Here is a 26,230-nt window from a genome sequence, read left to right as displayed (position 1 = left end):
AATGTTTCGACGACAATCAATATGCTGTATCATTGAATAAAACTATCGGTACGATTAAGTTTATGGCAATTTAATCAATACCATCGATCCGGTCAGTCGCCTTTTTTTCAAATTATTATATCCCTTTTTTTAAAGAAAACCCAGATAAACTTCACGGCTGTTGAATAAAGACAAATGGTCCTCGGTGCTGGTATTTTAATGGCAGCCAAGGTCTTTTGACGACGGTCTACCATAATGATTCTATAAAATTCACGGTTCTTGTTCACTAGAATTTTCGGTGAAACCATTAAAAAAAATAAAATAAAAATGAAGCATTGAAAGTTGTTTTTACTTTGAAAAAAAAAAAAGACAGAAAGTTCATTTGTTTCTTTTTTGGCGCGCCAGCTACAATGCGCTCGACCGCACGAAGACTTTGGATGCGCGCTGAGCCGTGCAGTCCGCGTGCTGCTTTGATCTATGCACGAACGCTGGATTGTTAAAAGGATATACACCGCATCTAAATATCAAAACGCTAGACAGTAGACTAGCGTAGGAGGTTCGACTTGACCCCTCCTCAATGCCACTGTTTTTTTTTTTAAACCTTTTTTTCGTTTATTGTTATTTTTTTGGGGGTCTTTCTCCTCCATTTTACGCCCCTGTACCCTCCAATCAAATGCAACGCGTGGCAGGCAGCTGCTACTCAATGGAATGCCTCCCCCCCCCTATTCGTTTTTATTATGAAGTCCTCCCCCCCTTTTTCTCTTTTTTAGCTTGCTGCCTGCCTTTCTGCTCACGGAACAATTGTCAGTGGCAGCTGCTCCGAACCTGCAAGCTTGGTTGCTCTCGCAAGACCGAAAGGAGGACTGCGGCTCTTTACTGGCAAAAACCACCCGGCCCTCATTATGGCTCATCAGATGGACGGAAGGATATTTATATGGAACTAACACTTACACATATAAACATAAACGTATACACTACTGACGGAGGTATACTGTATGATACCTATAGTGTGTGTATATGTCATTCCAAACAAAGCAAAAGTTCTACAAAACGCTTATGGTACTGCAGTGTAACTTTGAGTGGAGGGCAATTCGTGTTCTAAAGTTTGACTTGCCTTGTCTACGCGTTGCTGAAGTTGTTGGCTTATTGTTATGTCCAATTCAGACTCGTTATCCAACGCAGCCCACCACAGCGAACTTTTGGAAGGGCGTTCAACAGTTGGAAGATCATTCCTGGTATTTTGAAAAAGAAACTTTGTTAGAAAACTCACAGCACTTTTTAAGGACATCAAAGTTTATGTTGGAATGAGAAGATCGTGAGCGAATCGATAACGCAGCTCGTGTCGATGAATAAAGATCCGAGCCATCCGGGGGGAAGGGCTCTCTTTTTTTTTTTTTCCCAGACCGGTGTAGGTTGAAGTGTAGTACCGTGGGTGGATGGAGAGGGGAAAGAAGAGATTATATACCGAGAGGGAGTTGCGGCCTCCCCTCTAGCACGAGACACCTGCCGTCTGCCCCATCCTCTTTGGCCCCCTTCGACTCCCCCCCATCTGTTTTTTTTTTCTTTTTCGGGGAGCAATTCAAACGATTTCCCCTACTTCAACAACAGCCGAAGAACCAGTAGCTTATGTTGTCCGATCCCAACTAGAACTGAAACTCCGTGTCTCCCGTTTTAATATTATCAAGGATTACTGCAAGATCAAAGCTTTAAAAGTTTCACAATTAATGAATCGAATTGAAGTGAATGTTGAGTGAAACTCGAGCGCGCGTGTAGCAAGTGATATTGTCCTACCGGAAGTTCGGGCAATAGTAAACGTACGTGATGCCCATCTTTAAACGAATCATGTGATTGTGCCCTGCGATACTGCGCTGCTGCCGCTCCGTAGCCCCCAATTTGACTTGTCTCCATTTCTCACTGGACATACTATAGACCGTCTGTAACTTTTCATCGTGTGGTCAAACGACGCTCGGAACTCACTGGCGACAGACTTTCAAGTCAACATGGATAACGCACCCACAGTGGAAAGTCGCAAACGCCATTTGTCTGTAAATATACAATCGTCTTCTTATTCATCGTTTTTAATTCAGTATAATAACACGTCAACCCTATTCAATGTTTTCTTCTTTTCCAAATAACCTGACCAAAGGAAGGAGAAGACATTTCTGGTCAGCAAGACACACGTCGAGTTCGATCTCTTTTAGGTAAGTGTTTTGATTTCCTCGAAAGGCAACCATCTGCTCTGTTGGTTTCTAGATATTAAGCCATAGCAGATGTCATCATCTGATTTCAAAATCATCAATTGTAACTAACACAGAGGTAGCTGATCACGGATTGAACCCTCATCGAACCGCTTATCAGGCAGCTCCAGGTGGACAGCAGGGACCAGGGGCTTTAGCTGTGGCTTTGGTTCGTCCATTCGCTTGCGAAGAGACTAGTCGGCTTCATCGTCCTCCATCACCACCGGAATCCGATTGCAGCAGTGACAATTCCGACGAAGAAGACGATTCGGAAGATGATGAGATTGGTCATGGTGACGCCACTTTGGCAGGTTACGAGTATTGCAGCAAAGAGGCGATCCGCTATCTCATGGAAGAAGAAAAACTGAATGCCGACCATCCAGTTATCCAGCAATTGCAGCAGCACCTGGACAGCCGCCGATCTCACGTCGCTAGTAATCCCGGCCCGTCGTCGAATAACGTGATTCCGTGAACACCATCATGGCTGACTCTCTTCCATGACTTGTATGGGTATCAGGAAAGATCTGCAGAGTTTCAGTTCAGTTGCAGATCTTTTTCGGAAATGTCATACGTCGCTGACGACGACCAGTGCAATTTTTACAACGAAAAGAAAAAAGCAGGAAAAAAGAATTGAAACAATTGTTCCTTATTTTGAACGTTTAATTTCGTTTCACTTTTAATTACCTAATTTTGAAATCTTTTGTGACCGACAGCCTTTTCTAGTCATTTTTCAAACCCTACCTTCTTCCAAACTGGCAATACAAATCATTTGTGTTTTATTTTTCTCGTTTTAGTGCATTTCACGATTTTTAAAAATACTGAACAGTTTCAACTGAGTTATTGGAGACTTTGCCAAATCGATTATTCGATAATGGCAAAGATGGCAGACAACGACTAGGGTACTCGATGACATTCAAAATGATGAAAGTAAACGTAAATAATTGCACTCGTATACACACGTCGTGAATTTTAGAACAATGTTAATCAAAGACTAGGCCCAATTTGACTGAGTGTAGGAGACGGTGGAGGCGTGGGACGTTGTTGGGTGTAACTCGAGTAATGGAGATTGACGCCCTGAAAGCATTCCATCAGCAACCGACGACGTCGGATCAAGTCGTCATCATCATCAGTCACGGCGGCAATCTGGCGCTGGATTGCTGTGTTAGTCGTAATGGTAGGCAAGTTGTTGTCATTATCACGAACGTCAACGGCCACGAGCCGGGCAGATGTTTGCTGCACGTATTCGTTGAATGCTTGCTGTTTGCGCAGATGCAGCCGTAGGGTGGAAGCCAACAACTCAACAACACCGGAATCGTTTCCTCTTCTGTTCTCCTCCCCTTCATCCGTCCAGAGTAAACAATGTAGAACTTGGGCTAAGTTGGCCTTGTAAGCAACCAGAGGATCGTCGGTGAAATAGTTTTGTTCCATTATGTGCAACTAAACCGGTTTAATTAAATTCAATGTCAATTTTTAAAAATGTTTAAAATGCAAATTTTCAAAGTAGATTGTTTTGTGGCTTTACCTTTTGTGCGTGGAGGAGGAAAATCAACTATTTTCAAACCGAGAGTCAACAAGAGTGTCGACTAGATCGGATCGAAGTCACTGGTGGTACTGCATATATTCCAGGGAACGAGAAAAAAAAGAGGAAGTTACAGCCCCCACCCCCTTCTCATTTTTCAAGTTGAAACCCCTCAGCAGCAGCTTTTGTCTGGGTCATCGAGCATGTGCGATCCGCTCGCACAAAAAGAAAAAAAACCCAACTGCACTGCATATACAACGTTCGGACCCTTTCTTCGTCGTCGCATATGCACCGCCCACTTCTTTATCTTTCTTTTAAGCTTTCCTGCCTTCACATGTTCTTCCATTTATCAGGAAACTGTTTTTGTTGCTTTATTAATTAATGCCATCCATCAAGCCGTTCTCACTCGGGCTCGAACAAATGAACACTTCGCATTTCCAACGTTATTTTCCTTTTAAAAGTTCACGGAACATGCGGAATTCTTGATCAAGTACAGATGCCCATATTTACACTACAACAATTTCACAATAACGTAAAGAAGAATTCAAGTAAAATTAAAATTGAAAGGTTTTCGCTAGGTCTGCTTTTTTAAATTTTGTTTCAGACGTTATATCACACAAGTAGATTTCGATTTCAACGTCAAAAACTGTAACTATTCTAGCAGACTACTTTTCTTTTTGACAGGTGTTTATATATTACGTAGTGTAAAAAGAACCGCAATCTAGAAATGACTCATACAGTTTGGCACGGAAAAATTTATCAGTGCTAAAAATTGACTTGCTGAAAACAGATTTCAAGATTACTGAAGATTCCTGATTACAAGGTTGGTTTTAGGCTGTTCACTTAGGAACAGCGAAGACTACAGCATGAGTGGAACAATCGTCGGTATTACACAACGTGCATCGCAAAATCAACATAAAGAGGGACCGACCGATCACCCTGTTTATAGAGAATGGGCTCCTCTTTCTCATTTAATTGAAAAGATTCCTCCCAGGTTTCACCAAGGGTTTGTGTCCAAAGAACTTGTTCTGACCTGTGTCACCATAAGTTGTGATTCGATAGTATTGGGCTCTAATGCGGGAGTTCTGTTTTGGTTTGGTCGCAGCAATCATAGTGTAAACAGAAGAAGTGTTGATGACAAATTCATACCTATTACAGCCTTAGCTATTACCCTTTGTCAATATGGAGAAATCCTGGCAACTGGCAATCTTGCAGGAACAGTTGCCATATTTTCCACAAGTGCTGTGCAGTCAAGCCCTGTAAGTATCATATGTGTATGTTGCTTGCAGTCATTTTTTAAAATTTGTACTTATGTAATGCAGATAACAGCTTTCAGTGGTGAACATAAATCCTCTGTTACTACGCTCTGTTGGGATGGAAGTGGAATTCATCTACTATCGGGTGATGAAGAAGGAAGAGTTTTTCTTAGCAAATTTGAGCACAACATCATTCGTCCAATCAAACAAGTTCTGCTTGAACCATCTTCTATTGTCCAACTCCGATTTCACCCACTAGAAAACAACATTGTCCTAGTTTCTTCTATGAAAAGAACGCTGGTTGCAGAGATTGTTGCCCACGACACGAAACAAAGTCAAGTGGGTCTTCAAGATCGTAAAAATCCAGCGCCATTTGGAGCTGATTTTGGCTATTTTGGAAACGAAACGGTAATCTACAGTGCCCGCCCAGGAACTCGCCTTTGGCTCTCCGATTGTCAAGGGTCCGTCCGCCAGACTTTGATATTCAAAGAATCCCTGTCGAAACCGCGTTCCAAACTAATTTTATTATCCATTCACGAAGAGTATCGCAACGTGGAAGACCCCCACTTCGGACCCGTTTATTGTCTAAGCAATGGTTTTGTTTTAACTCACAGCCCCTCTAGCCTTTTCATTTTAGACACCGGTCGAATGGGTGACGAATCGGGACAAGTGTCCGTCCTTTGTTCTAGTCGTTTCAATCCCAAAAGTCTGCGGCATGCAGCCATTTTCCACAACGAGATATTTCTTTTGCTAGAAAACCGCATTTTGATCCGCATTTCCGACCGGCCCGACCGATCCCCCACTGTTTCGTCTTCGTCTGCCACGCTCGACCGATCCCTACTTTCTGGCTGGAGAGATAAATTGCCGTTGACCAAACCGACGTTCCAGTCAACCATTACCAAGTTAGCCAACAGAATATCCGATGTCGAGATCAAACCGTTGTCCGTTCCCGTAACAAACACAGCCCCGTACATCATAGAGTCGCTATCCAATGCGTTAGCTCCACTTTTCAATGACATGAAAACGGTACCAATCAGCAGATGCGCACCACCTAAACCGATCCAACCTCATTTCTTAAATCGTACGCGAACTCCGAGTCCAACTTCATCGGTAGAACGATCCTCACCCATGTCACAAACGGAAGGAATGAATCGTTCGGAATCGAATCAGTTTGATTCTCCACTTTCAAACGGGTCGTCTGGCCAAGCCTCACCGATGGAAAGATCTATTTGTCCAGAGGAGGAACAATTGGTCTATGGGTCGTACATTGGTCGGAAACGAAAGCTGAAACTTAACCGAAAATTTTACGCTCAAGATGAAGTGATGCCTTTCGTAGAACCATGTGAAACTACGCCTGTGAATGGAGTGGAGACTTGGTTGGAGAATGCATCCTCTCCTCCTGTTGTCAAAGATGATTTTCTTGAAGAGCTGAAAAGGAAAGATGAACTTCTTGCTCAGTTGTTACATTTGGATCAGGTGATCAACAGTCCAAACGAACCAGCTCCACTTGATGAAGAACAGGTTGTGGAGACTGAACAAATGGGCCAACCTACTGATTCTGAAATGGAAGTCGCAGCCCCCGTTTCAGAGGATACCTCCTCTATTGATGAAGAGCTCGAGAGTGATTCAAAAGATAATGTCTGTAGTATCTACGCCAATGAAGATCCACTCGACAAGAGCAACCCGCATTCAATACCTACTAGCACAGAATCAACACCCAGTCATCTGGCTGTTTCGAGTGGAGATTATGAAAATATTTCAGTCGTAAGAAAGACCTTAATTGCTGATACGAAAGAATTCCCGTAATTTAACATTATTTTTATTTCCTAACAGGAAGAACTGTCAGAATGGATTATTTGTCCAATAGATGCTAAGCGAAAAGTGACAAGTGTGTCGGCAAGTCAGCACTATGTCGTCATCGTCTACAGCCACAAATATGTTTATTACCAGTCAACAGAGTCCTCCTTTCAGGCTAGGGATTGGTTACCCATTGAAACACCCGCTAGCCAAATTGCGGTTTCTAGTTCTGGCCAGCAGCTTTGGAGACTTTATAAAGGTACCGCTTACCAAGGCCTGATTGTCAATCCACACTGTCCAGTTGCACAGCACTGGAACGCGCTAGACAGCTACATTTCCTCCATTGGCATAGTTCAGCTGGTAAAAATGTTAGCATTTTACGAATATATTTAAACATTCATAAAGTTCGTCAAATTCTGTGTCTTGTAGGTTTCCTCGGACACCGTGGATGATTATATTTGGATGCTACATACTAATGGATCGGTTAGTTACCGATCCGTCAAGTCTCCTAAAAAAATGGTTTTAGTTGATGTGCCGGGTACCGTTTCGCAGCTTCGTTGTCACAACGACCTTGTTTTGATCCTCTTGACCAACGGAGCTCTATACTGTCGATCAAGAATTAGCAATGAATCACCTATGGGAGTCGGTTGGCAACGTCAAGATACTCCTGGAGAATTAGTAACCATGGCGCTGAGTCCCGATCGTTATTTATGGGCTCTTAATCAGTCGGAGCAAATGTTCTTCAGAACTGCACATGACAAGCGATGGTGGCAGGTGTCTTCCGTCTTACCACCTGAATGGCAGCTTAAAAGTGCCTATCGGCTCAACGTTTCGTCCATTTTCAAACGTCAAAGCTCTCGCTTTGAACTGGCCTTGACCAATTCACGGATTTGCTTGGCGCTTCTTGGATCTTCTCTCTTGATAACAGCTCAAAATTTAATAGGTAAACAAAACCGAAATTTGAGTTTTCACCAACTTACGGGTATATCTGACATTCTTCCTCAAATAGGATACTCTTGGGAAAAATTCGCCTGGGCCAATGGGCTTTATTACAACGATGTTCAATCATGGCATAAAATAAGCGCGAACGGGTTCAACCATGAAGATAAAGTGGGCGTCGTTTGGCTAATCGATGACAAGCAACGGCTGTATTGCTTTTACGGCGATGAACAATTAGAACAGGTGTCTCTGCCGACAGATAGCCCTATCCGTCACCTTTCCGTTATAGGCAATCAACTTTGGTTGTTGACTACTGACGGAGAAATATTCGTTCGTGTGAAGAATTTGAATCCCGTCGGCAGCGGCTGGGTCAATTTATCCACCGCCCAATTCCAATCGAGCAACAAACTGCGTTACGTGTCGTTAGGCCCTGAATTAGCTTGGGCCTGTGATCAACACGGGCAAATCTATTTTCGATCCGGTGATAATGGACCTCCCACTCTTCTGGCACCTGCTTGGATTGCTGTTGATGAACTTGATATATCTTTTAAAGAGGTGGTAGATAGAGCTTTAAAGTTAAAAAGAAATCGCTTGCTGATATTCGCCTTTTAGATCCATGTTTCTTCCAGTCTGGCCGTGTGGGCTTTGGACAACAACGGCTGCGTCTACGTCAGACAAGGTGTAACACGCCAGTTACCCATCGGCACGGGATGGAACCTTGTCAATGGTGTCGAGGCTACTCAGCTCGCTGTCAGGTAATTTCATGTCTAATGGTTGCTAACATCTCTTGTTACAAACTAAATTCGATTAGTTTTGCAAATCATTTTTTAAAATATAATGTCTATCGTTTTTTTTCTTTAAAAAATGTATTCTTATATAGTGGGAACGCCATCTGGGCATTGACGAACGACGGTTCTATTTTTCGCCGAAGCGGTATTTCACAGCAAAATCACTTTGGAAACAAATGGTGTTTGATACCCGGCTCATTCAGATACATTTCTGGTAGGTGGTCGTTTACCTTGCGTATTCAGAGATCAATAATGTCGATTACTTTCTATTTTAGTTACTATCGATGACAAATTATGGGTTTTGGACTCCAACGGGGAGGTTTACCAATTATTGACATCATCCCCTTTGAAAAGCGACGAAGGACAACGCTATGAAGTTCTACATTTAGATGAAGACTGGGTCTTACTTTAATGCCTAAAAAATTACCGAGTGACCATATAAGATTGCAAGACAAATGAAGAGTTATATTACAATAATTTATGTTGCCTTATATAATCAAGAATTATTTCGCCTTACGTAATTTGTATTAATAAGATTGACGATTTTACAGCGTTCTAGTTTTCGGAATTGATTTGACATATTTTAAAAGAAATTCTAGGTCTGATTTTTGAACCAAAAAATACATTTTAAAAAGAACTTTATAAAATAAACAGAACGTTGAACATTTTTGTGACATGGAATACGAAATTGCAGTTAATCCGAACGTTATTCGCACGATCAGCTTTATAAATGATATATTGTTAAACTCTTAAACAGCGTAATAATTCTTATGCCAGTTGTGCTCTTATTTTAAATTTAAGTTATTTATGTGGCAATTGGCTGGCTGGCACTGGGCGCGCTCTGGCGTCTGGACTGCGCGATTGATCGAGTAAACTGCGTAATGTTTTTAACTCGATCTGGCAATGCAGTGGTGGTAGTTATTCGGCTTTTTTCTGTTTCTGTAAAGCGCTGCAGAAACATCTTGTCATCGTCATGGAGGATATGTGTGTAATAGTACCCGAGCGAACGGTAAATATTCAATTTAGTTGAATTAAAAAGATATAGTAATATCACAAACGATTGCTACTCACGTACGAATATATTCAATGTAGGAAGAAGCTATTCCTGATTTGAAACCGAACGTCAATTTATTAATTCCAACCATCAATGAAGCACTTGACATCGATGATCTTTACACTAAATACAAGGTATTAGATCTTACAGCCCACACTTTGACATTTTCATTCAAATTGACATATATATGTACATATATAGAAATTGCAAATGCAACTAGAGTCATTGACTGTGCAAGAAGCCTACATTAAAGATGAACAAAGAAATTTGAAGAAGGAATACCTACACGCTCAAGAGGAAGTGAAACGAATTCAAAGTGTACCTTTAGTTATTGGACAGTTTCTTGAAGCTGTTGATCAGAACACTGGGATTGTAGGCAGCACAACTGGGTCCAATTACTTTGTCAGAATTCTTTCAACTATTGATAGGGAACTGTTAAAACCATCAGCAAGTGTTGCATTGCACAAGCACAGCAATGCTCTTGTCGATGTACTTCCACCAGAAGCAGATTCATCTATTTCTATGCTGGGAGCAGGTTTGTCCTACATTGTTTTCATCTCCTCCTAGGCAATTTTTTTTTTACAAATTCTGTTCTCTTTTTCCAGATGAAAAACCTGATGTGTCTTATGCTGACATTGGTGGAATGGACATGCAAAAACAAGAGATGAGGGAAGCAGTTGAGCTCCCATTAACACACTTTGAGCTTTACAAGCAAATCGGTATTGATCCTCCAAGAGGTGTTTTGATGTATGGGCCCCCAGGTAACAAGTAGAACCGTAGTGTGTATAAATGTTCATTATACACAAGATTGTTATTGCTTTACATAGGATGTGGGAAAACTATGTTGGCCAAAGCAGTGGCACATCATACAACAGCGGCCTTCATCCGTGTGGTTGGCTCAGAGTTTGTTCAAAAGTATCTGGGTGAAGGACCCCGTATGGTCCGTGATGTCTTCCGCCTTGCAAAAGAGAATGCACCAGCTATTATTTTTATTGATGAGATCGACGCCATTGCCACGAAGCGTTTTGATGCTCAGACCGGTGCCGATCGGGAGGTTCAACGTATTCTATTGGAATTACTTAATCAAATGGACGGATTTGACCAGACCACTAACGTCAAAGTAAGACCACCTGCTCGAACTTCATCAAGTTAAACTAAATTCCATGACAAATTTTAGGTCATTATGGCAACCAACCGAGCAGATACACTGGATCCTGCACTTCTCCGTCCTGGCCGTCTTGATCGCAAAATAGAATTTCCATTGCCTGATAGACGTCAAAAGCGGTTAGTTTTCGCAACGATTACAGCCAAGATGAATCTGAGCGACGAGGTGGATTTAGAAGACTTCGTTGCCAGGCCGGACAAGATTTCTGGTGCAGATATTAACGCAATCTGTCAAGAGGCCGGTATGCATGCAGTTCGCGAAAACCGCTACATCGTATTGGCGAAAGACTTTGAAAAGGGATACAAAAATAACATTAAGAAAGATGAAGCTGAGCACGAGTTTTATAAATGAGTTTGGTTTTTCTTGTGTTTTTTTTTTTTTTTTTGTTCTCAAGTATCCACACCAATACACATCAAATTCTGTTCGAAAATCCCTTCTTTTTTGACCAAAGAGCAGTAAGCACTTTCACCGTTAGATGCCGTTGTTTACGGAAACAGTTCCAGAGTTTTGCAGTCTGCAGTTTCTAGGTATTTTTCATGTCCAAATCGTCAGTCTTATCGGACGTTTTAAATAGTATGATTCATTTGTGGTCCCTGTCATTCATCGAGTACTGCTCGGTGTTTTAAAGAATTAAAGCATGGACATAACCACAAAAATTAAATTGTTGTCGATAACAGCTTTGGTTGCCGCTTTGTTAGGCACTTACTTGGCTGCACTCCAAATCGACAGTCTTGCAAGGGCGAAATACGCCTTCAAACGTAGGTTATTTCTTAAAATATTTTATTCGTAGTAGAAATAGAATCACCACATGAGATACTTTTATTTTAAACAAGGAAACAGTCATTCTGTTGTCAGAAAAGACTTGAGGTACGAGACAAACTCGGTCTCAAGGTATCAGCAAAAGGTTCATACCAGAGTCATAGATGCAAAACTCAATCAAAAATACAGCTTTGCTGTCAACTCCACGCTGGAATACATTTTCCAGTATTCCTACACACAAGATGTATGTATGAAACATGTTTTATCAAAAATAACCTTATAGTTACAGATAATTCTCATTGACACATTTTCAGCTTTTGGAAAACCAAGCCTTATCTGTTCAAGTTACTAGCCAAGCTGCTTTCAGAGAAAACCCTATTCTTGTAGTTGTTAGACAACAAAAAGCAGTTCTATCCTGGCAACTCCCGCTTTTGCTTGAAACCGCAAGTGGATGGTATGTCACACAATATGGTACTAGTCTGATGTTTTTGTTAAGGCATAAACAATATCTTCCCCTAGGCAAGAGTACAGCAGCGTGAGCCGTCAGCTCTGCACTGAGCCATTAAAACATAACGTAAGTGTACAACACGAATTTTTCCTCGGAGTATCCACGTCAGATCCGAAAAACTTGAGCTTTGTTGCTTCTGTTTCTCCTATCGCAGACTTCGTTGTCGGGTAGGTCTATGTGTTCCTTAGGAAAATGGCCGTGACCTCACCAATGAAAACTCACACCAAATTATTTGTGTTTTCAGGTTGGACGAAAATCACACAGTTGCGTTGACGGCCTCTGAGCCGAAGTATTACCAGTTCCTATTTCCTGAAGGTGTTACGAATGTACTACTTACGGTTACGTCAGACGATGATTATTGTATGTCAGTCTCGGTCCAAAACTTAACGGTATTAAAAGTTTCTCCTCATTGGTCAATAGTCTAGCTGAATTGCAAACGTATCGTATTTTTAAATGTAGTGTCCCGTGTTCGACATGGACCATGATCTAAAGTATGATGGAATTTGGCAGACACTTATGAACAAAACCGGAATGACTATAAGCGTAAGTGGTGTTTCAAAGACGTATCTATTGCAATCAAGTTTAAAATAGAATGGAGAAAGCTAATTTTAATATTTTATTCCAGCGCGAAAGATTTCCTTTCGGCTTTTTCTTTGTCTTTGTCGCTAAAGCTGACGACTATGAATGTACTGGCAAACGGAACCGCCCACCGCCATTGAGACAGAAAACTGTTCATTTTGTCATTCATGAAAAGGTAAAACAAAAAATTAAATTCTAATAATATTCAGCAGACTTTTCGTTCATTCTCCGTCGGATGTCAGGTTAGCTACATTGATTTCATGGCCGCCGTTATAGGAGTCCTGGGGATATTCGCTCTCTTCTACGTTGGGGCTTTTGTTGCCTTTTGTTTCACGTGCAGAAAGTAATTCATTTCTGTGGTTATGTTATCGGTTATGGTAATCCTTTATACTTTTTCGTGGTCTATCTTGTTTAGCACTATACCCGATGTGTTGGAACCAAGTTTGCTTGAAGCACGAAATAGGCCTTCGCGTTATGGGTCCATTTCTACTCGTAAGCATTTTGAATTTCCAGTTCAAAATTCGAATTGGTTTCTGTAGCTTTATCAATCTCAACTGTTTTATCTCATAGCGATCGTCGGTCAGGCTCCTGTTGTAAGAGATTTGGAATCGGAAAATCTTTCGCGCTCATCTTCGTCACTGGACATTACTGATATTGATCTTATGCCTGATGCGTACAGTGATAAAAATGTTGTACGGACCAAAACCTTTCTCTTCGTGGCCGACCTATCTCACAAAGGGTCTCGATTCCACGGCAAAAAGTCTCAGCTCTACATGTGGAATTTGCTGATTGTGGGTTTCCATAATTTCAATGATGTAAGAATGACTCTCTACATTTTATGTATTTCTCATATAATTTGAACAGGTGGCGGTATTTTATGCTCTGCCAGTTTTGCAGCTTGTCATCATTTACCAAAAAGTACTACCATTTTATGAGCCTACCATTTCCATGACCATCCATTTCATTTACCCTTTTTTTTTTAAATCCAGGTTTTAAACGATACGGGTGATCAAGACCTGTGCTACTTTAACTTCCTCTGCGCTCATCCTTTGGGAGATTTGACGGATTTTAACCATGTGTATTCAAATCTTGGCTACGTCCTACTAGGCCTTCTTTTCATCATTAATACCGCTCGCCGAGATGTTCTCAGGCGACAAGCACAAGCAAATCACGATCGGCTAGAAAAGGTAAATAATGTTTGTTGATATCAAATTAGCTTTCCTATTGTATCGTGTTTTATCCCACAGTTTTATGGAATCCCTCAACATTACGGCCTTTTTTATGCCATGGGAACAGCATTAATGGTATTGATTTCCTTGTCCTTTATCAAATTTAGTGGCAGCAATGTCATATTTCAACAAACCTGTGTGATAATGCTCTTATAACTTTTACTTGGTATTACATTTTGAAAAGGTCGAAGGCGTACTAAGTGCCTGTTACCACATCTGTCCGACGCATGCCAACTATCAATTTGGTAATACCCCCGACTGTATTCCTAATGCTTAGGCAAATGTTGATTTTATAAAATTTTTTTAAATAGATACCACTTTCATGTATGTTATAAGCATGCTGTGTATGTTGAAAATCTACCAAACTCGACATCCAGACATCAACGCCGAAGCTCATGCAGCTTTTTCCGTTCTTGCTTTCGTTGTGCTTCTCGGTGTCGTCTCTGTTTTTGAAGACAATTTGGCATTCCGAATTATATTCTCTGCAATTCATCTACTGGCTTGCGTAGCGTTATCTGCCCAAGTATATTATATGGGAAGATGGAAATTAAGTATGTAAACGTGTCTCTAACTTTACGAAAGTTGTTGTGTAATATTTTTTTTCTTTCACAGACTTAGGCGTTTTCAAACGAATCTACGTGATCTTTTGGAACGATTTCCAAGCAGGGCCATCGAATGTAAAAAGTTTTTATTGAATTTGAGTTATCGTTTTAGGCTCTACTAACTTCATTTCGATTGTAGTGGTTTCGACCAATGTACGTCGATCGCATGTTCCTATTGGTTATAGGAAATTTAACTAACGTCGGGTTGGCGGTTTATGGATTGATGGAACGTCCACCGGATTTCGCTTCGTACATGTTGGCGATTTTCATCACCAATCTGATGCTGTACACCTTGTTCTACATTATCATGAAATTGCGTCATGGGGAGAAAATTCTGTGTCAGGCGGTATTTTACATTTGCTTAGCTTCACTTTCGTGGGGTGCTGCAATGTATTTTTTCATCAACAAGGCTATTACATGGAGGGTAATTTCACCGCTACTTATCGTCGGTTCCTCTTGAACTAATAGCTTTCATTTCACTGAATGTTTTGCTTCACAGAAACGTGCTGCTGAATCGCGAGTTTTCAATCAGGAATGTGCGATTCTCAATTTCTACGATTTCCATGACATTTGGCATTTCTTGTCGGCTGCCAGCTTGTTTTTCTCTTTCATGGTAACAATCAGATTTGGATACAAGATATGCCATGATTTCCTCTGAACACATACTGCATAATGTTTTTCTTTTCAAGACCCTTCTTACCTTGGATGATGACCTGGCCTACACTCCTCGCGATAGAATCCCGGTCTTCTAACTGAAATCTAGCCTGCGCCGATCTTTTTTCACGGAATTGTATTATGGTTTTGAACTTAACTTTTATGAAACGTTTTGTTTAACGTGCTAGTCGTCATTGCAATCAGTATGTGATGATTCTCGGGACGGATGTAAAAAAAAAAAAAAAAGAAAGAAATAAAACACCCGACGTGTACGAATTGATTTTGCAGAAATACTTGTTTGTTTTACATCGATTGCTAAGTATTCACGTTACTATTCAACTAACAGAAAAATTTATATTTTAACAAAAACAGCTTTCAAATTGGGTTATAACAAATTTAATCGAATTCAACATTTGAAGCCAGTTTAACACAAAAAAGTCGGACTTAAAAAACAAGCCCGACACTTTCTTTTTTTTTACGTATATATAAATTAATAAGCCTCCTTCAAGGTAAAAATTATTTATCCTATTCAAGGATGGGCTCCCATTGGAAGGAATTGAAGGTGACAACATTTACTCTTAAAAATACTTAAAGTAAGTCGTTTATTTTGCCATTTTTTCTTCTGATGACGGCAGTGGGACAGCCTCATACCAACATACCATGGTCCAACAGAAGTTTTGCAATTGCATCAGAAGATACAGTACGGCGTGTAAGTAAATCAGGGATAATAGAAAGTCATTTCACGCCATATTAATGAGAAGTACAAATTCAGAAATAGAGAAGTCGAGTTACTTCAACGTGGCTATGCTAGCTGAACTGGACAAGAACCACACCAGTCACTATATCAAAAGTTTGTCCGAAAGTGTAATGCTGGGTGACGTTTCTAGTGCATTTGCCATTTGAAACCGCCATTTGTGTAGTTCTCCAGTGGCGAAAAAAATTTCACTCAATGAAACAAAGAAACTGAGAGGATCATGAATAATTTTGTCGTTCTTCTAGTTCGCACCTCGCACTCCACTTACTGTAGCCATCAAGTGTTAGATGAATGAATTTATTGTTATAGGCAATCCATCATGTGACCACTATTTAAAGAAATTACATTTATGCGCGCCATGGACTGCAAATACAATCGATTCAATGAAACAAATTATTTCCACTATAAAAAAAGGAAGGGAAGGAGAAAAATGGGGAGGCGGTCGCCAGGGAACAAACTCAGTAAAAAGGCTCAAAGGATGGAGAAATGATCAACACAGAAAGACCGTTTTGATGACGTTGGGAAACAGAGTTTTCATAATTTAATGCCAATGATCTGCTGGATATACAATTTAAAAGAGGAGACGAATTCAAAAAGAAAAGAATCGGTCAATCAGAATTCAGTAACTCAATTGTCGATTCGAATCGATGGCAGTCCGACGTGTCATCCTGGGAATCATATTTATTAAAAAAAATTAATAATAATAACAATGCCAGGTGTAAAAGACCAGCGTCTGACGGCTAAGTTGGGCACGTGTTTGCGTGTGTATCTGTGATTAACAAACATTTCATTTTCCAAAATATCAGTTCATAGAACTTTCCTCTGTCTCTCGCCTCCTTCAATCTCTCTACACTTCGACTAGCCAGCAGCTGGTTGTGAAAGAAGACATTAAGGCCCGGAAAATTCCCTATTGTATAATATAATATTTATGCATAAGTGAAATGGGAGCAAAAATTGAAAGAAAAAAAAAAAAAAAAAAAGGGAAAACAGCCAGATACAAAACTTAGAGTGCGTTACCTACAAAGCAAATCAACATTCAGCTTAGCGCAGTAAAATTAGTAACATAAGAAATCAAGAAGTTTCTTTATCAATAAAGTAAAGAAATGAAAGGAGAAAAAGAAAAAATCTTGAAAGCTGTCGTTTTTTTTTTTTTTTTTTTCCTTTCTTATTTGTGAATATATATATGCTACACGGCTGCTGCAATCCAAATCCTTCACAGGTTTATCGGAAGGTGGGATAGGGCATTTTCTTACATTTGGCAGCCATCACACTGAATAATAATGGCCCTAACAGTTTTTCCGTAGTTTAAAAGATCCAAACAATCATCATTCTTTAACTTTAATTATTTGCTTATTTCTGTCTCCATTTTCCTCTATTCGCACAGTAGAAGTCTAGCGTCAGTTTGTGTTTGTTCCAGTCAGGCACTTCCAGAGGAGTGCGAAGGGTAGCGGACAGGGTTTAAAGATTACCAACCAAATAGGGCGACGGATATCTTCTTGGACACTTTCTTGGTCATCCGTTTTACCCTCGCCCACGATTCTCAGACGAAGACAAAAGCAAATATCGGAAAACAATACATTAGTGAGAGGAAGGGGGAGGCGGGGGATGACTGGTCTGCGGCCGGACAGGCTTTCTTAACAATCCACTGGGCGCTCCAGTGCTAGACCCAGTCGCCCCACTAGCTCCGTTGGTGCCATGACTTCTAGATCGAACCATAGAGCCGACGGACCCACTACCGACCCCACCAGTCGAGCTGTGAACAGGCGGCCGAGACGATGACGATAACGAGTTTGAAGAAGAGGCACTGGAGACGCGCATACTCGAAGTTGGCGCCTGGTGATGAGTTACTCGTCGTCCAGTTACAGTGGACGTTGAGTTACCAGAACCTGTTTAATAAAAAAAAAACTATTTTATGAATACCTTTGTGTACGCTGTTTATCAATGAATCTGTTACCTTTCGGTTCGTTGTGATGAACCGTTTGCTTGGGTCTTGTTGACAATGGAGAGCTACTAATAACAGTTGCAGGTCGACTGTTGGATGAACCTTCTGGGAAAGCGGACGCAGCAGTAACTGACGTTGAGGGTGAGACAACCATAGTATCGGCGGCAGAGATTCCCACTGTGCCCAGTGTAGTACTTGTGGTCGATGTCACAGGTGCCCCACCAACATGATTCGCTAAATAATATTAAAACGTTAATAAGAATCTCTTTTTTGGTGGGGTTTCAAAATAGGGCTACCCCTTGTCGATGTAAGGTCATTCTTAGGAGGAGGATCAGTAGGCAAAACATCCCGAGATAGGTCGACACTAGACAAAGGAGTGGTCAGATCTCTGTCAATGTCCAATTCAAATCCAGCAGCTAGAGTTGAAAGGATTAGATCCTGTATAAAGAGACTTCGATCCTGACAGGTTTTACTGTTCGACTCCTTCCTATCGTCTTTTAGTACATTTCCCAACCTAAATTAACACATATATAATGCACACCCTGTGAAGCTACATTGCACAATAAACACACCTTGATAAGAGTAAATGGGAATTGCTCGTAGAATCGCGGCTACCGACTGAAATGTTGGTGGGTACAACAGAACCGGAACCATTAGGTGCCGCACCGGTATTAACATTCGTTGATGAGAACGTTGATGGTGCTGATATGACTTGTGTCTGTCGCCGTGGCAGTCTCAGCGCCTATTTACAACCATCCAAACAAGTAAGTAACAAACCGTGAATCTTCATCACCATCATCAATAATATGGAAGAATTCATACCTGATGTCGTTCTAACTGCGGCTGGGACTGTCCACTTGCTCCGTTACTGACTAATTCACTAAACGCTCCTACATCATAAAGCATAATAATAATAATGCTAATTAAATATGATTTGGTGAAAGTAATCAATAAGATATTAGAAAATCAAACATAAAAAAAAAAAAACTGTTGCAATTAGAATGCGTGAGATGCGCGTACCCGCATTGTCTCTTCCAACTAATCCTAATAGTCTTCCTCTGCCGGAAGGTGTTGGCAAGCCAGAACTGGAGGACCCAGGCGACGGACCACTTAAATTGGCTGAAGAAAAAATCATTTGAAATATTTAAAAAATATATAGGGACAAACCTACAATAGACCTCTTACCTCCTAGTGAGCCCAGAGCTCCACCTAATGATCCTAGCGCGCCCAAACCGAGAACGCTACCTAGTCCGGAAGCACCAGATACACCACTAAGTCCTCGTCGTACCCCACTCAGTTGAGAGAGAAGTTCGGCTATCGGATCCATCGCCTCTCTTTCGCGTTCCCGATCCCGCTCTCTCGATGAACTGGAGTTAGATCCAGGCGTACTTCCCGACGATGTCAGAACAGACCCTGTAGAACTAAGAAAAAAATTTGAAGGAAAGAAAAGCTACAGATAACAAAGGGAACATTCTACACCATATTCTAATATTAATTACGTAAAGTGCATGTTAGGTCTTCGTGTTCTGGGGCCAGATGATCCACGAGCTGGATGCGGAATACGACGTACACCTCGACCGATTCCTCCTGGTTCTTCTTCTCGTAAAACACCATTATTGCCAATAATGCCACCTTTGGCAATGTAAAAATCGGTAACATAAATGGGTTTAAAGTTTATTGTGGGCGAAAATTTTACCACGATGTTCCATGGTAAGATGGGCAGCAAAATCTTCGGTAACCTGATTTGGCTCTCCACCCGGTAAAGACGCACATATGGGACATACCTAATCCAAATTTTAGTTTCCCATATTGAAGGTAAATGCTAAAACCTTGTTTAGAAAATGACTTACCACTTCATAAGGGGTCTCTGTATGGTCTGCTGTTACATGATCATACAACCCTGTTTCAGTGTATCCAAGCTTGCCACAATAAGGACATGTGAAAGACTGGGTTGTATCTGAGCTGATTGACTCCCCTCCATAAAAAGTATCTGTTTAAAAACATGATTGGAATAACTAAAAATAAATAATGCATTAAACTAAAATAGCACACCATAGTCTGATCTAGTGAGTATGCATTGCATGGGATGATCTGCAGTGTGGCGTGTGTTCGTTGCTCCTGCTTCATAACAAGTTGCACACAGATCATAGTCATAGCATATCAAACATTTGAACCGTAAACCCCTAAAATTTCCTTTGATACAAGAATCACAGCTGACACCTAAATAGAAATGGAGAAAATTATTACCTCAAGTATGCTGTTAACTAAGAATTGTTATGTATGAAAAACTGATAATCAGAATAGTATTTAAAATAATTTGTTCTTTATGAAATTTCTGACAAAGACAAAAAGGTTTGGTTTATTTATTATTGAACTTACCTTCATGCCTAGACATTTCTTTTTTTCAGGGTACTTTTCAAATCGAATTCTCCGGAGAAAGCAACCAGGTTTTTGATTGATTTCACAAGAGAAACGCACTCCCTAATTTTACACTAGTCAGTGTTAGCTGAATATAGGATTTTTCGAAAATCGATATTTATGGGTCGTGAGGGACTCCGGCGACCGGGATTCAATCTAGAGACAATTAATGAGTACCAAGCAGATAAGCAAATCTGCATTGGATAATCACGCAAACAAACCGTAAACCAGAAAATGTCTTCTCTTCTGATGAATGGGAAAACATTCTCTAGAAAACCACGGCCATATTGTGACGTCGAAAAACGACCAGCATGCCATCTACTGACTGAATCTTTGACTTTCGACGATTCAAGTTTTTCAAGTTTGCCGTTTTCTTTAGAAAAAACCATCGTTACCCTCATTTAATTTAGTTTATTTTAACACTTTTGATCACGGATTTGTATAAAAGAATGCATTTATTGTTTTGACATGCATAGGTATGTCATCCGATTACATGTGTTCTAACCAGACCAACTAAAGAATCAGCTTTCCAAAGTTCGAAATTTATTTTATAATAGGTTTCATTGCACACTTACCTTAAGAATATTCATTTAACGCTCTATTCTGTAATTTTTTTTTCACTAACGAAAAAAAACTTTGATGTGACTAACAAATGCAGAAACAAAACCAAAAGGGAAACCAAAAGGCGCATACGATGAAACGTGACTTGATACTTGAAGCGGTGCTGATGTGATGACATTGGCGTGATTTCATTATTATCTCAATTAACATACATCCTAGCCGATGCGTTTTGAAATGAGCCGAAGGCCACAACCCTTCCCTTTGTTCGTAGTGTAGCACGAAAAGTGAAAACGATCATTCGCATTGAGAAGAGGACTGTGGACGGACCGCCATTCACGACGTGCTGTTCTAGCAGAAGACAATTGGCTTTGGCCATGCGCTCCCATAAAAAAAGAACTGCCGGACACTATTTCGTCACCTTTTTTCTTATATTAGGATTGCTTAGTTCAGTTTTTAGTCAAATCAGCATAAAAGATAAGAGGCAATTGGTGAATTCCTGTATCGATGGCAATAATCACAAACGAGAGCCTGGACCGGAAGATTCTTTACACCAACAGGTAACCCAAGTTTTCGTCATTTTGCTACTGTTCTTACTAGCACATTCTTACATTTTGTTTTCAGTGTTCACCATGGAAAAACAATTCTTGTTGCACGGGAAATACGACTGTTCATGCTCACGGAGGGAAAATGTACGGCTTTAACTACAACCACTGTCCAAACAAGAAAATGTCAAACAAATGTTTGGAACATTTTGTACAAGACCTGTGCTTTTACGAATGTTCCCCTAACGTTGGTCCATGGGTTCAGATGGTAGGTTGAGATATAAATAGATGAAATAAATACTACCAGTAGTAATATATACAATACCTTCTTCTAAGGTATTTGACTAGTTCAAAGTAGAAAGTTGTTCATACTGATGATTATTCAACAGCACATCAAATATATTGAAAAACAATAGACTGTAGGAAATTCCCATGGATCTCACCAGAATTTAACAATTCTGAGATACCATTCTGAATACTAATTTTCCAAATAATTTTTTTTTTAATGTCAAACATCTAAGAAAAAAGTCTTGTATTTTACGGATCTAGGTATCAAGCATGAAAATGCGCCGAGAAAGATTTTTAGGCGTGCCTCTCTGTGCTACCGACTGTGATGATTGGTTTAAAGCTTGCAAGGATGATTTTACTTGTACAGACAACTGGACACTGAATTTCGAATGGATAAATGGGACCAATCGTTGCCGACCTGAATCAGAATGTCGCACGTTCTCAGAAATCTTTCAAAATTCGTCTAATTTCTGTGAACGGGTAAGGAATAAGGTTTTGTTTTCCTGTTACCGCTGTATTCAAACAAATTTTTTGCACAAGGTTTGGGATCATTCCTGGAAGTATACCGATAATTCTGAACCCTGCATGCGTATCTGGTTTGATGGTAGTCAAGGCAACCCTAATGAAAATGTAGCACGCTGGAAAATTCAACAAAGTAACAGCGCTGTGAGTTACAAAGTTTCTTCAGTTCAGTTACTTTTGTGCATCTTCCCTGCCTTGTTGTTGTCTGTTAACTAGGGTAGAGAAATTGCATTCTCATTTTGTTAAAAAAAACATGTATTAAATAATTGTTCATAACACAATTTTTGTGTTGCAATATTAAAAAAATTTAGAATACTATCAGTTGTTCACACCCATGGATTGGTCATTTGTGCCCTGTATTCCATCCTGTGATTGTGCTGACGAGGGAGGCCTACATAGTTATCACAGTGTATTAAACATTTTGAATTTTTATTTTTTGCAATGTGATAAGTGGGAAAAATTTGGAACTAGCATATTAAAAAAAAAATACCCTACCGACTTGGCTGTGATTTCGGCTTTGGCATCTTCGCCAACAATCCCTGAATTTCTTTTTTCTCGTCATACGTCTTGTAAAGATCATACAACGCCAGTATTTGGCGAGTTATTTCCTGAATTTTATCTGTATCAACCGCAATTTCCGCAAACCAATTTTTGCCGTCTTTTTGAAGCACTACACATGCCATTTGCATGGCGGCTAAATTATTAGAAAAAAAAAATGAAGATCAAGGACAGAACGGAACACGCAATGCAAAAGAATCAAACTAACCTAGTGCAATTTGGTATGGGGGATACAAGAGTGAAATATCAGTTCTTAGACTATCATTGACTATTTTCCAGGACAATCCAAGAAGGTCTTCTTGCCCAATATCTTGAACAAACTGGACAAGTGGCCTGCAGATTCATTTGAAACAGTTTTGTTGAGTTCATTGAGAACATTTGTTCAAAGAAACAAAAATAAAAGAAATAATTTAGCAGTAATACAAGGCTATCTGGTACCTATAAGGTTGGTAGACAACAAGGCAGCAATCCATATTTTCCAATAAATAGAATTCACACTCAAGAATGTGATTTGCTCTGTAAGGAAATTCTTGAGGATAGGCATAGTTGAATTTAGATTTGACTATTTAATTGGCAAAAAATTAAAATGTAGTGTTTGTTTTATTTAAATTGTGATTCACATACCAACTGATTGACATGTAGTGATGAGCCTGTTGTTTGAAATTACCCCAAATTCTTCCACTTTTGAAGCCAATAATATGCAAGTAGGTGCAAGCAATAGTGGATCAATACATTTCAAAGAATTTCTTGCATAAAAACGTTTAAAGTACACAGTGGCAGTTGCAATCACTTGCTGTTTCAGTTTCAAATGCTCTCCGAGAACCTGGATGACTAATTTTGAAATGGAACTACTTAGCATTGGTAATGTTATGGTCAGTAAAATAACCTACAGTTACTGAAGAATATGAATAATTTTTGATAATCTTCTTCTGTTACGACAGCAAAATCCACTTGCCGTTCTCGAACCAGGTCAGAAGGATCTAGTAACCACTGTTGACTGTGATTTTTCAAAATGAATTACCAGACAAATATTCACGAAGAAATTTGTAAAGCATTATACTAACCAGTGTGAGCTCTGCCAGAAATTCCCAGCCATTGTTTACAGCCTGGTTTTACTTGTTTCCTTATTATTTAATCTGGTTTACCTGTCATTCAACAGAACTGTAAGCTGAAACATACAACAACAACAACTACTGTAAACTAACAACTGAGGTAGGGGCTGGCGGCTGAGTATTACGCCGTATCCTTGGAGCGGTAAGCGGGCATCCCTAAAACGCGAAAACGAAACGCGAAACGAACAGCGACTAAAACGCGGAACGCTGTGCGAAACAGCCCCCAGGCAATGGGTTGCGAAACACTCAAATATCGCCTAAAGGCAACCTAAATAGCGAAACGATTTTGCGAAACCCTTATTTAAAATGCCATTGGATTTGGCATTTCATTTAGAGAAATAAGAACCGCGTACTATTCTTTTTTGAGAACATGTAACCCCGATAAGCACTGTAAGCTCTACGCCAACAAAAACTCATGTTTTAAATCTATGGTTCTTTCCAGTCCTTTTTTAATTTGTTGACATTTACTTGAACAAATTCGCGACGAATTGTTATTGCTGTTTGTTAGAACTTGTGTTTCGTTTGCTGTGCCAAGATTGGCTATCTGTATAGTTCGAAGGAAAGGATCTTTGTCTTTATTGCACAACCATAAAGACTCCGCAGGAATGGTAAGTAAATTGTTTTTTTATATCTAATTATTTGCAATGACCTTGTATTGTACTACACCCATCGGCCATAAAACCAGGTGTATTTTTGAAGAGGCATATTTTGAGACTGAAATGTTTTATCTTGCCACGAAATAAACAGTTGAAATTGTCATCAATGTTCTCTTTTTCTTTATCTGGGTCTTGCTTCGCACGAAAGCAATGAGCGTTACGCCCTCTGTTTTCTAACCGGTCGTTTCAACATTTGTTAAGAGTACTGTGGCATTTTCATTTGTTATTAATTCTTTCAAATCTTAGTGAAAATGAATAAATATGGAAGCCGGAGAAATAGGCCCGGTCGAAATAGGCCCCGACGAAATAGGCCCGGCAAATAGGCCCGGACGAAATAGGCCCACTTTAAAAATATTTATAAAGTGAGCCTATTTCTCCCAATTATTTCTAAGTTCCATTAGGTACTCTGAAATATTTTCATAAAAAAATTCGACCTACTCTACATGAGCGAGAAGGCGGAATAATTTGCGAGAGATCCGCCACCGTATATATTCATTGCCGTAGCTCAAACCACGATGAGTGATTTCACACATTGCCGTTTCGTTTTTCACATGTTAGGCAGCTGATTCCCGTCTTTATTTTTTGATGAACGTATTCCCCTTGATCTTAACTGTAAAACTCATTTGTTCAAACGTCGTTTTCACTTATTAACTATCGCTAATTTAAAAAAAATTAACAAATTTCCGTGTTTTCTTCGCCATTTATTTGTTCCGTAGCTCGATCCCCCCTTCAGCGGCTCAGCCTTGAACGCGTCTCTCCCCTTCAGCGGCTCAGCCTTGAACGCATCTCCCCCTCTACCTATGCCAATGCCAGTACTCAGGTGAAGTAGGAAATGAAAATGTTTGATGAAATAAATCTTATAAATCTTACGGATTGATTTCAAACATATCCATAACAATTTCATGTTTTTTAAAGCAACAAACGCATATCACTTTTAAGTTTCTTGTTTTATGGGGCTGACGCGAGGTGCTGCTCAAGCCGGCCAGAAGGGTGGTCGAGCGGGGGAGGCTGCACGCACTCATGGGAGAGGGGTGAGTGAAGGGGGGTTTACCTGGGCCATACCATACACTCCCATGTTTTCCCTTCTCCGTACATGTCAACGGGTGGTCTAGTGGTTAGCAACTCGGGGTAATAATCTCAAGTGCCGGTGTTCGAATCTCGGCCATGTCGGAATAGAATTTAATTTACAAAATATTTTAAAAAAATTAATAGCTCAACAGCATAAAGCGGTGTGGAACTACCCTGGCGAAATTGATCGTTTTTGGTTTTTTTTAATTGATAAAGAAGAAAGAAATATACAGCACGAAAAGAAAATTTCTATTATAGTTGAATACCAAATGTGGTTTTGAAGATTTCCATCTATCGGTGATAGTGGCGTCAGTAGCGTGGTTCAATAGCGTCATGAAGATGGCGTCATCTGCTCATCGTCAGTCTCATCATCAGGAAAAGGATCGGACACATTTGATTTGATAGTATTTTGACAAGACCCAATGATGAAAACATAGATAATTATGACATGTCATTTGTGAGCGATGATGAAATGTAAATTTAACATTCAACTGATTTTTAAAACATATTATCTTATTTTTATTGATGTATAAAATGTATTGGCACTGGTTACCTGAATAGCATTCAGGTTCCCAATCTGAGCGGGAAGCCAATAAATCAGTTGTTGGGTTCAGGCGCAGATGAAAACTTCAGATTCATGGCCACGTAGTACAGTTGATTTGCTGGCAGGTATCTCTACTCCTGTTTCCTCTTCCCAGCCTTCATTAAATAGTTGAAGGGAAAATAAGTAAGTAGTTCAGGGGA

At 40.1% G+C, this 26,230-nt stretch overlaps 7 protein-coding genes and 1 long non-coding RNA gene across 8 annotated transcripts; 5 read left to right on the top strand and 3 right to left on the bottom strand.

Annotated features, from left to right (window-relative positions):
* The first annotated feature begins 1,584 nt into the window (after nt 1-1,584).
* On the top strand, nt 1,585-2,995 carry LOC116917793. Its single transcript, XM_032923389.2, has 3 exons — nt 1,585-2,024; nt 2,126-2,180; nt 2,294-2,995. The coding sequence occupies exons 1-3, from the start codon at nt 1,980-1,982 to the stop codon at nt 2,686-2,688; spliced, it is 495 nt and encodes a 164-aa protein (XP_032779280.1). The 5' UTR covers nt 1,585-1,979; the 3' UTR covers nt 2,689-2,995.
* A 1,207-nt stretch (nt 2,996-4,202) lies between these two features.
* Nucleotides 4,203-9,196, top strand: LOC116917792 (tectonin beta-propeller repeat-containing protein 2). Its single transcript, XM_032923388.2, has 8 exons — nt 4,203-4,994; nt 5,058-6,755; nt 6,825-7,148; nt 7,218-7,731; nt 7,798-8,282; nt 8,340-8,482; nt 8,608-8,729; nt 8,791-9,196. Exons 1-8 carry the CDS (start codon nt 4,602-4,604, stop codon nt 8,925-8,927), a joined length of 3,816 nt encoding a protein of 1,271 aa, XP_032779279.2. The 5' UTR covers nt 4,203-4,601; the 3' UTR covers nt 8,928-9,196.
* A 169-nt stretch (nt 9,197-9,365) lies between these two features.
* LOC116936742 (26S proteasome regulatory subunit 6B) lies at nt 9,366-11,164 on the top strand. The gene is made up of 6 exons (XM_032943910.2): nt 9,366-9,524; nt 9,608-9,703; nt 9,771-10,104; nt 10,175-10,330; nt 10,397-10,689; nt 10,747-11,164. Exons 1-6 carry the CDS (start codon nt 9,489-9,491, stop codon nt 11,083-11,085), a joined length of 1,254 nt encoding a protein of 417 aa, XP_032799801.2. The 5' UTR covers nt 9,366-9,488; the 3' UTR covers nt 11,086-11,164.
* Nucleotides 11,165-11,230: 66 nt separating this feature from the next.
* On the top strand, nt 11,231-15,345 carry LOC116915971 (SID1 transmembrane family member 1). The gene is made up of 19 exons (XM_032921143.2): nt 11,231-11,492; nt 11,568-11,737; nt 11,808-11,947; nt 12,013-12,168; nt 12,246-12,390; nt 12,461-12,544; nt 12,627-12,755; nt 12,823-12,923; nt 12,996-13,072; nt 13,151-13,371; nt 13,445-13,498; nt 13,570-13,767; nt 13,828-13,884; nt 13,994-14,054; nt 14,121-14,360; nt 14,422-14,486; nt 14,551-14,835; nt 14,911-15,024; nt 15,101-15,345. The coding sequence occupies exons 1-19, from the start codon at nt 11,372-11,374 to the stop codon at nt 15,161-15,163; spliced, it is 2,481 nt and encodes an 826-aa protein (XP_032777034.2). The 5' UTR covers nt 11,231-11,371; the 3' UTR covers nt 15,164-15,345.
* Nucleotides 15,346-16,100: 755 nt separating this feature from the next.
* LOC116915972 (E3 ubiquitin-protein ligase KCMF1) lies at nt 16,101-20,479 on the bottom strand. Its single transcript, XM_032921144.2, has 12 exons — nt 20,141-20,479; nt 19,814-19,981; nt 19,612-19,751; nt 19,458-19,545; nt 19,261-19,393; nt 18,947-19,182; nt 18,782-18,880; nt 18,584-18,651; nt 18,334-18,503; nt 18,058-18,275; nt 17,774-17,995; nt 16,101-17,705 (listed from the first exon to the last, which is right to left on the bottom strand). The coding sequence occupies exons 1-12, from the start codon at nt 20,154-20,156 to the stop codon at nt 17,398-17,400; spliced, it is 1,866 nt and encodes a 621-aa protein (XP_032777035.2). The 5' UTR covers nt 20,157-20,479; the 3' UTR covers nt 16,101-17,397.
* A 548-nt stretch (nt 20,480-21,027) lies between these two features.
* Nucleotides 21,028-22,410, top strand: LOC123470238 (folate receptor alpha-like). Its single transcript, XM_045170302.1, has 4 exons — nt 21,028-21,297; nt 21,362-21,550; nt 21,832-22,050; nt 22,111-22,410. The coding sequence occupies exons 1-4, from the start codon at nt 21,115-21,117 to the stop codon at nt 22,306-22,308; spliced, it is 789 nt and encodes a 262-aa protein (XP_045026237.1). The 5' UTR covers nt 21,028-21,114; the 3' UTR covers nt 22,309-22,410.
* Nucleotides 22,330-23,883, bottom strand: LOC116915973 (cyclin-C). Its single transcript, XM_032921145.2, has 7 exons — nt 23,715-23,883; nt 23,541-23,647; nt 23,275-23,481; nt 23,089-23,212; nt 22,859-22,983; nt 22,588-22,786; nt 22,330-22,483 (listed from the first exon to the last, which is right to left on the bottom strand). The coding sequence occupies exons 1-7, from the start codon at nt 23,744-23,746 to the stop codon at nt 22,411-22,413; spliced, it is 867 nt and encodes a 288-aa protein (XP_032777036.1). The 5' UTR covers nt 23,747-23,883; the 3' UTR covers nt 22,330-22,410.
* A 1,386-nt stretch (nt 23,884-25,269) lies between these two features.
* LOC123469960 lies at nt 25,270-26,165 on the bottom strand. The gene is made up of 2 exons (XR_006643250.1): nt 26,040-26,165; nt 25,270-25,835 (listed from the first exon to the last, which is right to left on the bottom strand). It is a non-coding gene; the product is annotated as an uncharacterized LOC123469960 (long non-coding RNA).
* Nucleotides 26,166-26,230: the final 65 nt, after the last annotated feature.

This window comes from Daphnia magna, linkage group LG2 (genome assembly GCF_020631705.1).
Source record: "Daphnia magna isolate NIES linkage group LG2, ASM2063170v1.1, whole genome shotgun sequence".
Classification (NCBI taxonomy): domain Eukaryota; kingdom Metazoa; phylum Arthropoda; class Branchiopoda; order Diplostraca; family Daphniidae; genus Daphnia; species Daphnia magna.
This window is presented reverse-complemented; position numbering and strand designations above follow the sequence as displayed.

Coding starts and splice junctions, on each gene's coding strand:
- LOC123470238 (XM_045170302.1), top strand. CDS start 21,115: ATGCGCTCCCATAAAAAAAGAACTGCCGGACACTATTTCGTCACCTTT. Junction 21,551..21,831: donor TTGGTCCATGGGTTCAGATG/GTAGGTTGAGAT, acceptor TTACGGATCTAG/GTATCAAGCATGAAAATGCG. Junction 22,051..22,110: donor CGTCTAATTTCTGTGAACGG/GTAAGGAATAAG, acceptor TTTTTGCACAAG/GTTTGGGATCATTCCTGGAA.
- LOC116915971 (XM_032921143.2), top strand. CDS start 11,372: ATGGACATAACCACAAAAATTAAATTGTTGTCGATAACAGCTTTGGTT. Junction 12,391..12,460: donor TCTCGGTCCAAAACTTAACG/GTATTAAAAGTT, acceptor TTTTAAATGTAG/TGTCCCGTGTTCGACATGGA. Junction 12,924..12,995: donor TTTTGTTTCACGTGCAGAAA/GTAATTCATTTC, acceptor TATCTTGTTTAG/CACTATACCCGATGTGTTGG.
- LOC116936742 (XM_032943910.2), top strand. CDS start 9,489: ATGGAGGATATGTGTGTAATAGTACCCGAGCGAACG. Junction 9,704..9,770: donor ATCTTTACACTAAATACAAG/GTATTAGATCTT, acceptor GTACATATATAG/AAATTGCAAATGCAACTAGA. Junction 10,105..10,174: donor TATTTCTATGCTGGGAGCAG/GTTTGTCCTACA, acceptor CTCTTTTTCCAG/ATGAAAAACCTGATGTGTCT.
- LOC116915972 (XM_032921144.2), bottom strand. Junction 19,546..19,611: donor CAGAGACCCCTTATGAAGTG/GTAAGTCATTTT, acceptor AATTTGGATTAG/GTATGTCCCATATGTGCGTC. Junction 19,394..19,457: donor TCTTACCATGGAACATCGTG/GTAAAATTTTCG, acceptor ACATTGCCAAAG/GTGGCATTATTGGCAATAAT.
- LOC116917793 (XM_032923389.2), top strand. CDS start 1,980: ATGGATAACGCACCCACAGTGGAAAGTCGCAAACGCCATTTGTCT. Junction 2,025..2,125: donor GTCGCAAACGCCATTTGTCT/GTAAATATACAA, acceptor ACCTGACCAAAG/GAAGGAGAAGACATTTCTGG. Junction 2,181..2,293: donor TCGAGTTCGATCTCTTTTAG/GTAAGTGTTTTG, acceptor TAACTAACACAG/AGGTAGCTGATCACGGATTG.
- LOC116915973 (XM_032921145.2), bottom strand. CDS start 23,746: ATGGCTGGGAATTTCTGGCAGAGCTCACACTG. Junction 23,648..23,714: donor TTCTGGCAGAGCTCACACTG/GTTAGTATAATG, acceptor GAAAAATCACAG/TCAACAGTGGTTACTAGATC. Junction 23,482..23,540: donor ATTCATATTCTTCAGTAACT/GTAGGTTATTTT, acceptor TTTCAAAATTAG/TCATCCAGGTTCTCGGAGAG.
- LOC116917792 (XM_032923388.2), top strand. CDS start 4,602: ATGAGTGGAACAATCGTCGGTATTACACAACGTGCATCGCAAAATCAA. Junction 4,995..5,057: donor GTGCTGTGCAGTCAAGCCCT/GTAAGTATCATA, acceptor TATGTAATGCAG/ATAACAGCTTTCAGTGGTGA. Junction 7,149..7,217: donor CCATTGGCATAGTTCAGCTG/GTAAAAATGTTA, acceptor TGTGTCTTGTAG/GTTTCCTCGGACACCGTGGA.